Source organism: Lissotriton helveticus, chromosome 3_1 (assembly GCF_964261635.1).
Source record: "Lissotriton helveticus chromosome 3_1, aLisHel1.1, whole genome shotgun sequence".
NCBI lineage: Eukaryota > Metazoa > Chordata > Amphibia > Caudata > Salamandridae > Lissotriton > Lissotriton helveticus.
In genome coordinates, this window is record NC_136061.1 from 808124442 (window position 1) to 808143984 (window position 19543).

General features: G+C 40.3%; 1 protein-coding gene across 2 annotated transcripts in view; it reads left to right on the forward strand.

Annotated features, from left to right (window-relative positions):
• Window positions 1-19543, forward strand: part of TSG101 (tumor susceptibility 101) — a 268789-nt gene that overhangs the window by 239794 nt on the left and 9452 nt on the right. For both annotated transcript variants that reach the window (XM_078681066.1, XM_078681067.1), the window contains exon 9: window positions 1821-2060. In XM_078681066.1, the coding sequence (XP_078537192.1) occupies window positions 1821-2060 (240 nt within the window). The remainder of the gene's footprint in view (window positions 1-1820; window positions 2061-19543) is intronic.

Genomic DNA, 19543 nt, shown 5'->3' on the forward strand with positions numbered 1-19543 from the left:
TATTCTATTGAATGAAACTTGACAGCTTTTTTGTACTTTATTTGCGTTCCTTTTTTATTTTGTAACCAAACAACAGAATGACATAGGTGGAAACGTATCATGTCTGTAGTAGACCAACATGAACATTTTTATACCTACAATGAACATTAAACTTAATTTATTCCAGTGTGTTCTGCTTTTGAACTTGTGCTTCTAGTGTCATGAGGTAGGCAAGAATTTAACCCTAAACTGTTTTTTAGATTTGTATATGGGCCACATCCTTTTGTCTCTATTTGTCTGTGCACAATGATTGCCCCTTGCTAGCATGCTTTTTTTAGATCTGGCTTAGATATGTTTTCATGAAGGGAACCATAAAAATACATTAATATACTCCTACAGGGCTTTTGATTGACCCATTGATTTGTTCTGGTGTTATTCACATTTTGCTTATACTCATCACAGCATATAGTATGGGTCACTGAGAAGTAGGTCAACTTCACTCAAATGTTTTTTCACTGTGAGTGATGCCATTTTGGTTCTGCACAGGTGCACGTCCACCTAAAAGTACTTCACTTCAGCAATAAGTCTGGTCAGCCAGTGTCCGCTACCATTTCGTGACCTTTTTGGATATATTTTTTTAATGGGTCATTTCATAACTTTTTGCAAACATATGCACGCCATCTTTAAGCTGCAAGCATTTTATTACTTTAATATTGTTTTTTAATGCCTATTTTTTGTACATTTTAAATATCCAAGTATTTCCATGGACAAAACTGTTGGGTTTTGCCAATGCTCGTTTGCTCTGTGTTTTAAAGCTGTGCAGACCTATTGTTTAGTTTAAGTGTCACTTAGAAAAGCTATTGTGTGGATTTAGATTTTGCCACAGCTTTTAATATTTTGTTATAGGAGTGCTTCATTACATGAAGGTTACATTTTTGACATGGCATTGCATTATACCATTGTTCTTTCATGAACCGAGTTACTTTGCTTTAAATGTCAACTAAAGCCTTCTCTTGGGAGGAAAGCCTTTGCGATCGTATTGATTTAATATAGCCTTATAGCCCGCCGTAGAGGGCTATACCGGCTATTAAAGGCCCTCTCCAGCGTTAAAGGCCCCGAGACGCAGGCGAGGGCCTTTAACAAGGGAGAGGGACTTTAATAGCGGTATGGCCCATCTACGAAGGGCTATAAGGCTATTAGAACATTCTGTCACTAGAGGACAGAATGTTCTAACAAAAAAAACGAAACCTTTTGGGAGCGTGAGGGGATTGGAATCCCCTCAGGCTCCCTGAAGCCTTTGTTCTCAGCCTGAGCTGTGAACAAAGAAACATTGGAATGTTGGAGCTCCAGGCTTATACCAGCCATTATAAGCCCAGAGCACTCCATTGTTTTCAATGGAGCTCCGAACATTCCAATGTTCTAATAGGGTATATCCAAGGAGTTTTTGTGCTTACATAAAAATACCGAAAAGTGATGAAACACTTTGCACCATAATACAGTCATGCTTTTTGGTCTGCAACTATTTCACACAGTTGAAACGGTCAGAGTAAGATGAATTATCCAAGAAAAAGTGTTGGGGCTAAGGGGTAAGTTGCACCTGAAGATTGTAGCTGCTTTAGTGTGGTAAGGAGCCTGGTCGAAAGGAGGTGATCATAAACGTTATAAGGCAGTTGCTCAGTCAGTTTCAGTAGCTTTAATGCAAGTTTATGCTTCCTGTCCAGTAACATTATTTTGCCTCTTAACACGTTTAAGACTGAAATGAATTCCATAACTCATGTGTGTTGTAACCTTTTAGTGAGGTTTACTAGGCCCATTCAGATTTTTCCTTTTATTTTCCTTAGGCCGATGTTGATAAGAACATTGAGCTTTTGAAAAGAAAGGAAGAAGAACTCACTGCGGCTGTGGAGAAAATGGAAAACCAGTCTGAGAATAACAGCATTGATGAAGTTATCATCCCTACAGCCCCACTTTACAAACAGATCCTAAATCTGTATGCTGAAGAGAATGCCATTGAAGATACCATATTTTACCTAGGGGAAGCTTTAAGACGTGGTGTTATAGACCTGGATGTGTTTCTTAAGGTAGGTTTAAATCATTTTTAAACGGACATCAATACATTCATTTGAATAATAACTTTGAGTAACATGTTCATCTAAAGGAGCACCTGGGTAACAACAGTAACTGTACAGTACCAAAATTATTAATTCCAACATACCAGTTTGTTTTGTGTATTGGTAAAATGCACCAGCATAACAGATTATACCAACTTCTGATGAATAAAGTTAATTTTGAGCTTCATATCGTCTGCTTTTAAAGTATTACTACAAGCTCTATTAACATAAATCTAGTTAAATATATACATTTATTGATGGGTTACAATTCTAGAAAGCAGCTCACACATATGCTAGCCTTTTAGTGCTGGTACAGTCAGTAAGTAAAAGTATTTTTAGGTCTCGCCTATGCATGCGCTGCATAGGAGGGGACCTTTTGCTATTGACCAGTATTTTGGCAAAAAGCATGCACATTTTGCATTGCTTTCTATTGCAACGCCTGCATGTTTGGCTTTTCCCTTGAGAGAGCGAGCTGTGGCACCATCTGTTTGTAATTATCTTGAAAACAGATGGTGCCCCTGCTCGCTCCCGCAAGGTAAACACTGTGTGTGTCTGGTCCACCACGTCTTCTACGTACACACCCTGATCAAAATAGCTGAAATCGGAGGCAAGTAGATGGAGGAAATCTGCGAGGAGGTGCTCATGTTGAAAAATCTGCTTGCCTTTTAAATTGCGTGCTCTTCGGAATGATGGACGTCCCGTCCACCGCGTGCAACAGACCATCAATCTAATAGGAATCAGCAATAAAAGACGAAGACAATAAAAGTCACTCTGCAGCTAGCCATTTGTGAAAAAGTGAAACATGTTAACTCTGAAACGTTTCTACACAATTTGTCGCTATGTACAAAGAAACCATGTGTAGCATAAATATTGTATTAGTAATACAACGTCTACTTCTAACAGTTTATTTAATGTACATGGTAAATAACTCTACAAGACAAACAAACATTTCTATTCAAATTTTGCGCGATTTAGACTTGTTTCGTTGTTTTGGATGGACCGGTTGCCCAGTAATTAACGGTTCACCTTTGCGCTACAAGATGGCCGCCGCGTTTGATGCTGCTTGTATGATTGTAGGTCGGCGATGGTGTTTCCGCAAGACCTGCCCTCCTGTCTCTGGTGTTTACAGTAGTGCCGGTGGTATCCCTCCGCCTGCCTGTCATTGTGAAGGTGGCAGCAGCAGGAGGAACAGCAGCATAATACACGCACACCAGGCAGCTCTGCCAGAAACCTCTGTGCTGGTCTCCAGGACTGTGTTCAGTTTAAACTTGTTCTCTCAAGTTGTTCCTATCGTTTTCCCCTGCATTTAGTTACACCTCACAATTAAACCGAGTCTTGAAAGTTGTTTTAGGTCCGCTTAGTTGGTGGAATGCAAACTTTTTATTTTTGTGAGGGGGACGTTGTTTTGAAAGAACCTTGGCTTACTGAGGACGCTCCACTGTTTCTTTGCTTGGTCCAATTTTGCATGGCTCTCGTCTTTACGCACCATGAGTCTCTTCTAGATTAATAGTATCACACCTTGCGGAAGCAGTGTGTCAATGTCTTAATTGACTTACGCACCGGTTAATCATGATGTTTCTTTGAAAACATCAACTTTTCATCCTGACCCTGTGCATCGCACCCCAGTGGACTCTTGGACCCGCAGATCTCTGCTGTTCGTAAACACACTGGATTTTTGCATTTGGAAAGAAAGCCTCAACCCCCTGGGAGCTCTTCTGCCCAAAAAGTGGAATGCACAAACATGAAGCCAAAACTTCAGGATAAACATATAGGGTCTAAAAAGCAAGACCTATTGGCTATGCCAATGCTTTTTCGAAATTGTGGAGGTTCAGCCAACACGTGTTTCACCCCATGGTGGCAAAATCATAGGACTTTTTAAGGCTGAAAAAGAAAACCAAACATAAAACGACAATAGGGAGTAAAACAAAAACAACACACTCAAAGCAAAAGATATATTTTCAAATCAATATATTGAGCCTTAGAGAAAGGTGAATTACGCATGTAAAACACTCCATGAAAACTTGCAAATGTGCACTGAAAAGTCATTCATAAAAAACTGTGATACGCAAGTGATGGTGATGAAAAATTGTTTACGGGAGCCACAGGGTTGAACAGGAAGGTTAGTCCGCTGTATGGGAGAGGGCTTAGGTGGATTGAGATGTAGTGAGATCAAAGTGCACAGATAAGATATGTAAAGAGAATCAAAATGAAACAATGAATGAGGGCTAGGGCGCTCGACCTCGGACCTGGGGATCTGGGTTTGAGTCTCGGTAACGACGCCAAAAACCTCCTGTGATTCTGGGCAAATCACTTAATCTCCCCGTGCCTAAAATAAATGCGTGTCCTCATGTAATGTAACTGGTGCTATGTAAAGCGCTCTGATACCCGATTCAGTTCGGGTCTAGTTCGCGCTATATAAAACTCTGTTAAAAAAAAAAAAAAAAAGCACTGCATTCACCCAGGGAGAAAGCTATAGTATTCAATAGTCTGGCTAGTTGCCTATTGAAAGAGAATTAGTTCGGTCCCACGAGCTCAGTTGCTCAATAATGACAGTATTGTGTGATTGGCCCTGAAAAAATAAAGAAATACCTGCTTAGTACTGTAAACAAACTTGTTTTGTGTGTGCAGTGACTGCCCCTTTTGAGGGGCAGGATACACCAAAGTTGGAAGGGAGAGACTCAATATATTCTCTATTTCAGTAAGATGCACATCCATGGAGCTTTGATAACCATGACACTAAACTTATGAGGTCATGGCCAAAAGTGCACATTCCCAAGACCTCAAATGAGGTAAAAAATGGGTACTGGTGGGGGACACTTGATCAACTTGAAGATCAAAAATAGAGGTTTTAACTGTTTTAGGTCTAACTACTACATGACATGAATACGATAACCCCTGGTACTCACATATGTTAAGATGCAATAACACCTCTATATGTAAGTGCATCCTCATTTTCGTGTGCCACATCCCTCCTGATTGGGAGAGATTTGCTGATGCCCTTATGATATTACAAGGCATCCCCATATATTGCTACCTTGCAGCTATATTAGTCACACTGCCCCTAACACTTAGTAGTGTTCTCTTAGGATGCATTGGATGGTCTGAAGTCAGTGCTAATGCAACACTGCCTTCTTCATAGGTCAGTATTCTTACCATGGTTTGTGATAGTACTGAAAAATAAACAGGAAGGAAGGGCTAACTGTTTAATCTTCACACAATGAACTTCACGCTTAAAATACCCGGCTTGCTTAGATGGGGCCCTGCATAAAATAGATTTAAAAACAATTTCAGGTCAATGAAAAAATCATTAGTGTTTCGCTCTATAAACATTAACTGTTTAGATTAAATCTTCAGTCTAGAGTAAAGCAGCAGGAGTCCTACACAGCAGCAGTGTTTGAACCGCTGCACTACTAATGAAAGTATGTATAGAGCTGGCCCAAACAAGCAGTCCTTGCCTGTTCTATATAAGAGTGCTTGATGGCTCAGTGAACTAATTCATCCAATGCAAGGTTCTCTACTTGACCCACCCTACCAGGTTCACAGGTTCTAATTACAGCAGATTCAATGAGCCTTTCTTTATCCTACGCTTTGTAAAATTAGAACCTGTGAGTTGTGTAACAATAATCATCTGTATTAAAGAACCTGTGCACCTATTGGATGCCCTTGCAATGTACAAAAGACATTATGTTAAGATGTACCAATCTGCTGCTGCCACTCCTCTTCCTGAATGCGAGATGAGGATTCTGCATACAAAATATATATATATATATATTTATATATATATATATATATCCTACTGGCAGTCGCCAGTAGGTATATATAGTTAGGATTTTTTTGAATAGGGATTTCTGAAAATTCTATGTTGAATAACTTTGGCGTTGATGGACGGAATTCGCTGAAATTTTCAGGAAAATGGCACATTTCGTTTCTGAGCGTCCCCTGAAAGTTTGGGGGGGTTTCGTCAAGCGGGGGCCGAGAAAAAAGGGGGGTCCCAAAACGTGTTTTTAACATTGAGTTTTCCATAGGGCGGTTGGACTCACTTTTAGCTCGAACGGCTGAATGGATTTCCACAAAACTTCGCAAAATTGTAGGGACTGGTAGCCCGATGTGCCTTTGCTATGTCTCAAGATATATGCTCCAGTGGTTTTTACGAAAATTAACTTTGAAAAATATATATTGGGCTACATTGGGCTATATATGTTAGAGCCCAATGTAGCCCAAAAATGGCCACTAGAGACAAAAAAAAACAAATGTAGCCCAAATATCAGCCAGATGTAGCCCAACTATAGCCCAATGACAGAATGTCCCAGAGTGTTCTAAAGAACAACTAGAAAGCTAACAGTCTTACTTATGACAAAAGTATGGCACACCTGAAGTCATCTTGATTGGAATAAAGTGGTAACACTTAATACATTTAATTTGAAAAGGAACAAAATGAGCGGTTTCATTTTGCCATAGAAATGTTATATATATTCAATGAAAAAACCATAGGTTTGAGACCATATATAGTTAGGTGAATATTTTAATCATACAAAACCAATGAAATTCCATATATAGTTAGTTGCACTAACTATATATTTCGCGCACCCGCAATCCACTGCTGATGATGTCACATATTACATCATTCATGACATGGTCAGTGACATCACTGATGACATCACTGATGACATCTCAAATGACATCACGGATGACATCTCATTTGACATCATTGATCACATCACTGACGACATCATTCTTGTGCTAATACGATGAACCTCTTCAGACTCTAATATAACCTTAGATACACTCAGTGTATACAGACACTCACACACTGTCACTCATCCATGGAGTTACTCACACACCTAGTCAGTCATGCAAAGAAACAATCTCACCTCCATTTCCTCAACTATACAGTTATACACACCTTACTTATTCAAACATATACTAACACATATTTACTCTCTTATACAATCCCTGAAACAAGTTCACAATGATCCATATAGCCACTCACACATTCACTGGCTCTCATGCACAGTTATTTATATATGCCAACTCTCACATGTACTGTGTTTTACATATGTACTTACTATGACATGTAGCATTCAGATATCCATTCACTCATCAATACACTCATGCACACAGTCAACCGCCCATGTAGCTGTTTCCACATGCACTCTTGAACTCATACACCTAGTGAATCAACTGCTCACACACCTCCCAGCCACCCCCACATACACTCAATCTCCCATACAAATACTTCAGCAACCAATCAATAACACATATAGCCTCTCGTATAGCTAATCATCAACACATGCAGCAGTTTACACCACAACAGACATACTGATGCACACATTCAGACAGTTTAGTCACTAACCCATGCATTTAGTACGACACATTTATTCACTCACTCATACAGTCAGTCACGCACCTACTAAATCCTTCATCCAGACACTTATACATCCACTCATTCTTCAATATGTAAAACATATTTAAACTTTACAGAAACACACAGTCACTGGATGATGTCATCAGTGATGTCATCAGTGATGTCATTTGAGATGTCATCAGTGATGTCATCAGTGATGTCACTGACCATGTCATGAATGATGTAATATGTGACATCATCAGCAGTGGATTGCGGGTGCGCAAAATATATAGTTAGTGCAACTAACTATATATGGAATTTCATTGGTTTTGTATGATTAAAATATTCACCTAACTATATATGGTCTCAAACCTATGGTTTTTTCATTGAATTTTCAAGGTTTTGTAAATGCAAATATTTAACTATATATGGTCTCAAACCTATGGTTTTTTCTGTGAATTTCAATGGTTTTTTAATAGCAAATATCAATAGCTGTAAAATAGATACTTCATTAAAATGAATAATTTTTTTTATGTTTAATTGTATTTTATTTATTTTTTTAATTTTGCCCCGGAGCGCTCCCGGAGCGCTCCCGTTACGCGCACCGGGCAGTGCACCGGTAAGCGCAACTCTGTTCAGCGCCCCGGTGCGCGTTACGGTAAGCGCCCCGTCAGCGCAATTGCCGCGAACGAAAACAACATCGTGACGTGCCGCGTAAGCGTGACGTATCGCGTAACCACGTGATGCGTTCTTTCGGCGCGCTGAGTAAACGCACCCGGAAGCGCTCCGTGGCGCGACCCGGAGCGCGTAACGTAAGCTCGCCGGAGCGCGTAACGTAAGCGCATCGGGACATGTGACCTGAAAATAACACTTTTCATTGGTTCTCAACTTTTTTTTTCTCCAAATGATGAAAGCCCCCTCCTTTTTTCCTCATTCTTACTTTCTTCTTTGAGAGAGCAAGAGCTATTTGTGAGCAGAGAAATGGCTTCAGTAGTAGCTGCAGCTGGTGTACCCCCACCACCACCACCACCACCACCCAGAAAGGAAGGTCCACCACCCCAGATCCTTCCAGAAGTTGAAGAAGTGGAGGAAGAAGATGATGAGGAGGAACAGCGTAGGAGATTCTTGCCAGAAGAACCTAGGGAAAAGCATGTAAAAGTGCATTTTATATGGGAGTACTTCTCCACCCCTGCTGGGCAAAAAAAAGTGAATGCCCCACATGTCACCTGTTTAATTTGCGACAAAGTCCTCTCCAGGGGCAACCCCAACAAAAAGTATTCCTTCGGGAATTATACAATGATCCGCCAAATGGAGAGGTGGCATCCTAACAATTTGGCACAGGCTGAGGTATGGGACATGATTCAAAAGAACAGAGATCCTCAGGCCAGCACCTCCACAGGTGAAATTACGGTTGCAGCACCAGAAGGGCGCCAAATGGTGCCAAACATACAAAATAAATTTGGTGGATTAAAGATGGTCTGCATTTATTGTGGAAAGACCATCTGCTACGGGCAACTAAGTATTTCCCTTATTAATGATGCTGTAGACAACCACCACTGCAGCAAGAAAAGAAAGCAGTAGCTTTTTTTATTTTTTTTTGCTCCTGTTGAGCCACTGTTAATTCACAGTTTTTTGTTTCTTCCCTAACAAAATACACCCTCAGATAAACTAGGGGGTCATGATATGTCTACCGTGCCCCCTTTAGCCCATTCCCAACATTGTTTATCCTCCATCTTCTGTCTAAATTCGACCGAAACACAAGATGGCGGACTCCCGTTACGCTGCCGGTAAGCTTCCCGGTGCGCGCACCGGGAAGCGCAACTCCCGCGAAAAATCGCAAACATTTTTTTTTCTTTTTTTTTGCCCCGCGGGGCCTTTTAATAGCCCCCACATCAAACCTAGGGGGTCAGGGGGGATCTACCCTGCCCCCTTTTGGTCATTTCGCACTTTGTTTTTTCCACCTCTTGTGTCTCTATCCTACCGAGACACAAGATGGCGGCCGATCCGAACTGTTTGGAATGTTGTCAGACACCAGAGAGCCAATCCGCTTCTCCTCGCGAAGTTCCGTAACGCGCTCCGTGCACGCACCGGTGCGCGCACCGGAGCGCTGTCACAGATATATATATTTTTTTGAACCCTAATTTCTCAAAATCCACTGGACCACATATCTTGAGACCTAGCAAAGGCACATCGGGCTAACAGTCCCTACAATTTTGCCAAGTTTGGTGGAAATCCATTCAGCCGTTCGGGCTAAAAGTGAGTCCAACCGCCCTATGGAAAATTGCATGGGGAAAACATGTTTTGGGAGCCCCTTTTATCTCGGCCCCTGCTTGACGAATCCCCCCCAAACTTTCAGGGAAGGACCGGAGAGTAAATGTGCCATTTTCAGGAAAATTTCAGCCAATTCCGTCCATCAACGCCAAAGTTATTCAACATAGAATTTGAAAAATCCCATAGTAAAAAATCCTAACTATATATACCTACTGGCGACCGCCAGTAGGTAATATATATATATATATATATATATATATATATATATATATATATATATATATATATATATATATATATATATTACCTACTGGCGGTCGCCAGTAGGTATATATAGTTAGGATTTTTTCCCTATGGGATTTTTGAAAATTCTATGTCTAATAACTTTGGCGTTTGTGGACGGAATTGGCTGAAATTTTCTGGGAAATGGAACATTTTGTTTCTGAGCAGCCCTTGAAATTTTGGGGGGGGTCGTCCAGGGGGGGCCGAGAAAAAAGGGGGGTCCCAAAACGTGTTTTTAACATTGAGTTTTCCATAGGGCGGTTAGCCTCACTTTTAGCCCGAACGGCTGAATGGATTTGCACGAAACTTGGCAAAATTGTAGGGACTGGTAGCCCGATGTGCCTTTTGTAGGTCTCAATATATGTGCTCCAGTGGATTTTGAGAAATTAACGTTTAAAAAAAGATATATATCTGTAACAGCGGACCGGGCAGCGCTCCGGTTCGCGGACCTTACGCGTAACAGAACTTCGCGTAGCGAAGCTGATTGGCTCTCCGGTGTCTGTCAACATTCTAAACAGTCCGGAGCGGCCGCCATCTTGTCTCTCGGTAGGATTGAGAGACAAGAGGAGGCCAAAACAAAGGGGGAAATAACCATAAGGGGGCATACTAGATCCTCCCTGACCCCCTAGGTTTAATGTGGAGGCTTTAAAAGGGCCCCGCGGGGCAAAAAAACAAAAAAAAAATTTTGTTTTTTTTGCGTGGGTAGCGCCCGGTACGCGTACCGGGAAGCGGTCGGAGGAGCGTACTATGAGGAGAAAAGAAAGACAGGGTATAAACATTTTGGCAATTTTGTTATAAATGGAAGGTAGTTCTGAAAAGAACTGTTTTTTTATTCTTTTTCTTTTTTTTCTTTTTTTTAATGAATTTTCTGAACAATTTTTTGATTTTTTTTTGGATTTTTGTAAACTATTTTGTGTTTTTTTTGTGTTTTGTAAGGGGGAAATAACAAAAAAGCAGGGTTAGAACATGTCTCAACAGGAGCAAAAAAAAATAAAAAGGATTCATTGTTTTCTCATCTTGTAGCATTTATGATTTTCTCCAGCTCGGTTAATCAAAGTAATACTCTTCTCTCCATAAGCAATAGTTCCTCCACAATATATACAAACTATTTTGTAGTGTGCAAAAGGAGCTTGAATATTGGGGATTATTTCTCGGCCTTCTGGTCCGGCGAATGAGCTTTGACCCCTGTTGGTGCTGGGGATGACATCTGGGGGGTTGGCAGCAAGATCCCTTACTTGTGCTTGGGAAAGATTATTAGGATGCCATCGCTCCATGTGGCGAATCATTGTATGATTGCCAAAGCTGTATTTCTTGTTGGGGTTGCCACGAGAAAGTATATTTTTGCAAATCAAACAAGACACCTGGGGTGCATTGACCTTCTTTTGTCCAGGTGGAATTTTAAAGAATTGCCATATGTAGTGCTCTTTAATATGGCTCTGCCTTGGTGTTTCTGGCAGGAACTGCCTTACTTGCTCTTCCTCCTCCTCCTCCTCTTCGTCCTCATTATCTTCCTCTCTACCAAAGTCCAGTGTTGGTGGTGGTCCTTTTGGTGGTGGTGGTGGTGGTGGTTGCTGAGAAGCACCAGCTGCAGCTATTACAGAAGCCATTGTGAAAAATAGGTCTTGCTCTCTGGAAATAGAAAGTAAGAATGAGGTAAAAAGAAGGAGGGGTTTTCATCATTTGAGAAAAAAAAATAGTTCTAAACCAATGAAAAGTGTTATTTTTAGGTCACATGACCAAGCCTAACAACATTATGAAACCAAAAGTGAAATGAACCAATGAAAAGTGTTATTAACAAGTCACATGACCTCTCACGCTTATGTTACGCGCTGCGGAACGCGCTCCGGATAGCTTCCGGGTCGCTGCGCTTCGCGCCTTGGTCCGCGCCCCGGAGCACTTCCGGGTGCGCTAACGCGGTACGTCATAAGACGCATTACGCGGTAACGCGATACGTCGCGCTTACGCGACGCGCCGCGGATCGCTTCCGGGGAGCTGCGTTTCGCGCCTCGGTCCGCGCCCAGGAGCACTTCCGGGTGCGCTAACGCGGCGCGTCATAAGACGCATTACACGACAACGTGATACGTCACGCTTCCGCGACGCGTCACGATAATGATTTCTAACGTGGCAGTTGCGCTAACGGAACGTTTACCGGTTCGCGGACCGGGTCGCGGCATCAAATTGAGCTAACGGGAAGCTTCCCGGTTCGCGGACCGGGAGCGAAACAAAAAAAATATTTTAAAAAAATTATTAATAAACATATAAAATATATTTTTGGATTTAAAGAAGAATACATTTTACAGGTATAGATATTAGCTTTTAAAAAACCAATGAAATTCACTGAAAAAACCATAGGTTATAGACCATATATAGTTAGGAATTAGCATTTACAAAACCTTGAAAATTCACTGAAAAAACCATAGGTTATACACCATATATAGTTAGGAATTAGCATTTAAAAAACCTTATTTTACTCACACAAAACCATTGAAATTCCATATATAGTTAGTTGCACTAACTATATATCGCGCACCCGCAATCCACTGCTGATCATGTCACATATTACATCATTCATGACATGGTCAGTGACATCACTGATGACATCTCAAATGACATCACTGATGACATCACTGATGACATCTCATTTGACATCATTCTTGTGCTAATACGATAAACCTCTTCAGACTCTAATATAACCTTAGATACACTCAGTGTATACAGACACTCACACACTGCCACTCATCCATGGAGTTACTCACACACCCAGTCAGTCATGCAAAGAAACAATCTCACCTCCATTTCTTCAACTATACAGTTAAACACACCTTACTTATTGAAACATATACTAACACATATTTACTCTCTTATACAATCCCTGATACAAGTTCACAATGATCGATACAACCACTCACTCATTAAGTGGCTCTCATGCACAGTTATTTATATATGCCAACTCTCACATGTACTGTGTTTTACATATGTACTTACTATGACATGTAGCATTGAGATATCCATTCACTCATCAATACACTCATGCACACAGTCAACTGCCCATGTAGCTGTTTCCACATGCACTCTTGAACTCATACACCTAGTGAATAAACTGCTCACACATCTATGCATAGAGTCACACACCTTCCTGCCACCCCCACACAAACTCAATCTCCCATAGAAATACTTGGGCAACCAATTAATAACACATATAGCCTCTCGTATAGCTAATGATCAACACATGCAGCAGTTTACAGAACAACAGACATAATGATGCACAAATTAAGACAGTTTAGTCACTAACCCATGCACTCAGTGAGACACATTTAATCAGTCACTCATACAGTCAGCCATGCCCCTACTAAATCCTTCATCAAGACACTTATACATCCACTCATTCTTCAATATGTAAGACATATTTTAACTTTACAGAATTATACAGTCACTGGATGTAGTCATCAGTGATGTCATTTGAGATGTCATCAGTGATGTCATCAGTGATGTCATTTGAGATGTCATCAGTGATGTCATCAGTGATGTCACTGACCATGTCATGAATGATGTAATATGTGACATGATCAGCAGTGGATTGCGGGTGCGCGATATATAGTTAGTGCAACTAACTATATATGGAATTTCAATGGTTTTGTGTGAGTAAAATAAGGTTTTTTAAATGCTAATTCCTAACTATATATGGTGTATAACCTATGGTTTTTTCAGTGAATTTTCAAGGTTTTGTAAATGCTAATTCCTAACTATATATGGTCTATAACCTATGGTTTTTTCAGTGAATATATATATATATATAAAATTTTTATGGCAAAATGAAACCCCTCATTTTGTTCCTTTTCAAATTAAATGTATTAAGTGTTACCACTTTATTCCAATCAAGATGACTTCAGGTGTGCCATACTTTTGTCATAAGTAAGACTGTTAGCGCTCTAGTTGTTCTTTAGAACACTCTGGGACATTCTGTCATTGGGCTATAGTTGGGCTACATATGGCTGATATTTGGGCTACATTTGTTTATTTTTGTCTCTGGTGGCCATCTTTGGGCTACATTGGGCTACATTTGGGCTCTAACATATATATAGCCCAATGTAGCCCAATATATATTTTTTCAAAGTTAATTTTCGTAAAAACCACTGGAGCACATATCTTGAGATATAGCAAAGGCACATCGGGCTACCAGTCCCTATAATTTTGCCAAGTTTGGTGGAAAACCATTCAGCCGTTCGGGCTAAAAGTGAGTCCAACCGCCCTATGGAAATTAACATGGGGAAAACACGTTTTGGGACCCCCCTTTTATCTCGGCCCCCCGCTTGACGAATCCCCCCCAAACTTTCAGGGAAGGACCGGAGCGCCGCGAGGCAAAGTTAAGGAAAATTTCAGGAAGATTCCTCAACCGGCGCCAAAGTTATTCCCAATAGAATGTTGCGATTTCCCTATGGAAAACAATCCTAACTATATATACCTACTGGCTATCGCCAGTAGGTAATATATATATATATATATATATATATATATATATATATATATATATAATTCACTGAAAAAACCAAAGGTTATAGACCATATATAGTTAGGAATTAGCATTTACAAAACCTTATTTTACTCACACAAAACCATTGAAATTCGCATATATAGTTAGTTGCACTAACTATATATCGCGCACCCGCAATCCACTGCTGATCATGTCACATATTACATCATTCATGACATGGTCAGTGACATCACTGATGACATCACTGATGACATCTCAAATGACATCACTGATGACATCACTGATGACATCTCAAATGACATCACTGATGACATCACTGATGACATCTCAAATGACATCACTGATGACATCACTGATGACATCTCAAATGACATCACTGATGACATCTCAAATGACATCACTGATGACATCTCAAATGACATCTCAAATGACATCACTGATGACATCACTGATGACATCTCATTTGACATTACTGATCACATCACTGATGACATCATTCATGTGATAATACGATGAACCTCTTCAGACTCTAATATAACCTTAGATACACTCAGTGTAAACAGACACTCACAGACTGTCACTCATCCATGGAGTTACTCACACACCTAGTCAGTCATGCAAAGAATCAATCACACCTCCATTTCCTCAACTATACAGTTATACACACCTTACTTATTCAAACATATACTAACACATATTTACTCTCTTATACAATCCCTGATACAAGTTCACAATGATCCATACAGCCACTCACACATTCACTGGCTCTTATGCACAGTTATTTATATATGTCAACTCTCACATGTACTGTGTTTTACATATGTACTTACTTTGACATGTAGCACTGAGATATCCATTCACTCACCAATACACTCATGCACACAGTCAACCGCCCATACAGCTGTTTCCACATGCACTTTTGAACCCATACATCTAGTGAATCAACTGCTCACACATCTATGTCATACACCTCCCAGCCACCCACACACACACTGTCTCCCATACAAATACTTGGGCAACCAATCAATAACCCATATAGTTACTCATATAGCTACTGATCAACACATGCAGCAGTTTACAGAACAACAGACATAATGATGCACAAATTAAGACAGTTTAGTCACTAACCCATGCACTCAGTGAGACACATTTAATCACTCACTCATACAGTCAGTCATGCACCTACTAAATCCTTCACCCAGACACTTATACATCCACTCATTCTTCAATATGTAAGACATATTTTAACTTTACAGAACCATACAGTCACTGGATGTTGTCATCAGTGATGTCATCAGTGATGTCATTTGAGATGTCATCAGTGATGTCATCAGTGATGTCACTGACCATGTCATGAATGATGTAATATGTGACATGAGCAGCAGTGGATTGCGGGTGCGCGATATATAGTTAGTGCAACTAACTATATATGCGAATTTCAATGGTTTTGTGTGAGTAAAATAAGGTTTTGTAAATGCTAATTCCTAACTATATATGGTCTATAACCTTTGGTTTTTTCAGTGAATTATATATATATATATAATATATATATATATATATTACCTACTGGCGACAGCCAGTAGGTATATATAGTTAGGATTGTTTTCCATAGGGAAATCGCAACATTCTATTGGGAATAACTTTGGCGCCGGTTGAGGAATCTTCCTGAAATTTTCCTTAACTTTGCCTCGCGGCGCTCCGGTCCTTCCCTGAAAGTTTGGGGGGGATTCGTCAAGCGGGGGGCCGAGATAAAATCTGTCATTGGGCTATAGTTGGGCTACATATGGCTGATATTTGGGCTACATTTGTTTATTTTTGTCTCTGGTGGCCATCTTTGGGCTACATTGGGCTACATTTGGGCTCTAACATATATATAGCCCAATGTAGCCCAATATATATTTTTTCAAAGTTAATTTTCGTAAAAACCACTGGAGCACATATCTTGAGATATAGCAAAGGCACATCGGGCTACCAGTCCCTATAATTTTGCCAAGTTTGGTGGAAAACCATTCAGCCGTTCGGGCTAAAAGTGAGTCCAACCGCCCTATGGAAATTAACATGGGGAAAACACGTTTTGGGACCCCCCTTTTATCTCGGCCCCCCGCTTGACGAATCCCCCCCAAACTTTCAGGGAAGGACCGGAGCGCCGCGAGGCAAAGTTAAGGAAAATTTCAGGAAGATTCCTCAACCGGCGCCAAAGTTAATCCCAATAGAATGTTGCGATTTCCCTATGGAAAACAATCCTAACTATATATCCCAAAACCCAAAACGTGTTTTCCCCATGTTAATTTCCATAGGGCGGTTGGACTCACTTTTAGCCCGAACGGCTGAATGGTTTTCCACCAAACTTGGCAAAATTATAGGGACTGGTAGCCCGATGTGCCTTTGCTATATCTCAAGATATGTGCTCTAGTGGTTTTTACGAAAATTAACTTTGAAAAAATATATATTGGGCTACATTGGGCTATATATATGTTAGAGCCCAAATGTAGCCCAATGTAGCCCAAAGATGGCCACCAGAGACAAAAATAAACAAATGTAGCCCAAATATCAGCCATATGTAGCCCAACTATAGCCCAATGACAGAATGTCCCAGAGTGTTCTAAAGAACAACTAGAGCGCTAACAGTCTTACTTATGACAAAAGTATGGCACACCTGAAGTCATCTTGATTGGAATAAAGTGTTAACACTTAAAACATTTAATTTGCAAAGGAACAAAATGAGGGGGTTCATTTTGCCATAGAAATTATGATTAGTGCTAAAGAAAGAAAAATTAGGGCACATTTTGAGTAACTTCTCAAATCCTCTTATATTTCATTAAAAAAATTCTGATATGCAGTCTCGCAAGATGGCCACCATGGACAAAAGAGCCTGTGCTTAAAAACTCTGTTAGCAAAGCAGGCATTTGAGATTTAAAAAACGTTTTAATATATAAAAACGTTATCCGCTAATAGAATTAGCATTTCAAAAACCTTGCGAATTCAATGAAAAAACCATAGGTTTCAGGCTTTATATAGTTAGGAATTAGCATTTAAAAAACCTTGCGAATTCACTGAAAAACCCATATGTTTCAGGCCTTATATAGTTAGGAATTAGCATTTAAAAAACCTTTGGAATTTACTGAAAAAACCATAGGTTTCAGGTCTTATATATTTAGGAATTAGCATTTAAAAAAACCTTGCAAATTCACTGAAAAAACCATAGGTTTCAAGCCTTATATAGTTAGGAATTAGCATTTAAAAAAGCTTTGAAATTCACTGAAAAAACCATAGGTTTCAGGCCTTATATAGTTAGGAATTAGCATTTAAAAAACCTTTGAAATTCACTGAAAAAACCATAGGTTTCAGGCCTTATATAGTTAGGAATTAGCATTTAAAAAAACCTTGCAAATTCACTGAAAAAACCATAGGCTTCAAGCCTTATATAGTTAGGAATTAGCATTTAAAAAAGCTTTGAAATTCACTGAAAAAACCATAGGTTTCAGGCCTTATATAGTTAGGAATTCGCATTTAAAAAACCTTGCAAATTCACTGAAAAAACCATAGGTTTCAGGCCTTATATAGTTAGGAATTAGCATTTAAAAAACCTTTGAAATTCACTGAAAAAAACATAGGTTTCAGGAGTTATATAGTTAGGAATTAGCTTTTAAAAAACCTTTGAAATTCACTCAAAAAACTATAAGTTTTAGTGGTGTTATAGTTAGCTGGACATTTTACTCATACAAAACCATTGAAATTGCTCCTATATAGTTAGTTGTACTAACTATATTTCGCGCGCCCGCAATCCACTGCTGATGATGTCACATATTAGATCATTCATGACATGGTCAGTGACATCACTGATGACATCTCAAATGACATCACTGATGACATCACTGACATCACAGGTGTGCAATCAATCGGCAGGGGGTGGAGCGGGCTTGTACTAACAAGTTAAAAGGAGGCAGGACTTACCGTTGGCTTGTTCCCTCACTTCCGGGATGCTTTGGGCGCTGAAGAAGGCTACACTAAGCCGAAATGCATTCGCCATAACGCTACATCAATAAAGCTTCCTGATGGTTCCCCTTGGGTCTCTGCCTTCTTTCTTCGGGAGAAGTTTTGGTGCATAATTCGTCGCGTCAGCCAGAGACGCACTTTCAGAGAACCCCCGCTTCACTTTGGGTACAGACATCTCTGGTTCGGAACTGCTGCAGTTCTCTTCTCTTTCTCCAACGTGGTTGGATGGTCTGTTACCCGCCGCGGATTCCGGGATAAAGTGTTGGCAGTTGTAGGGGTATTCTACCTCACGCTGGGCAGTGTGCACTGTCACTTTAGCCCCTGCCGTCACGATGCCTGGACTCTGTGGGCTGGAGTGGTACAGGGGACTGGAGGCAGCGCTGTTGTTGTGGACGTCAAAGCCGGAATTTCACATTCGTTTTGGGCACATGCTGATTCCTGCACCCCCGCACTACCATTGGGATTGACATTTATTTTTTCCCCCTTGCACCACCGTCGAGAATCCATCAAGGAGGATTCTGGGACTTGTAGTGTTCTGACATGCATTGGACGCTACACAGGTGTGCAATCAATCGGCAGGGGGTGGAGCGGGCTTGTACTAACAAGTTAAAAGGAGGCAGGACTTACCGTTGGCTTGTTCCCTCACTTCCGGGATGCTTTGGGCGCTGAAGAAGGCTACACTAAGCCGAAATGCATTCGCCATAACGCTACATCAATAAAGCTTCCTGATGGTTCCCCTTGGGTCTCTGCCTTCTTTCTTCGGGAGAAGTTTTGGTGCATATATATATATATATATATATATATATCTTTTTTTTTTTTTTTTTTAATTGATGGACAAAAGGGAAACATACTAGGTATAATCAGTTGTCTTTAAATAACAGTGGCAAGGAAAAAAGAAGACCCCATACTGTTCTATTTAAATGATATGAAATGGTTAATTAAAAAGAAAACATTCTTATTGCAAGCACATATCCACCAATTTAGGCGGCTGATTTTCCTTTTTTTCTTCATTTTATTTTTATGGCATGGCCTTACAAATAAATATAATAACACATGCTTGCAAGGCCA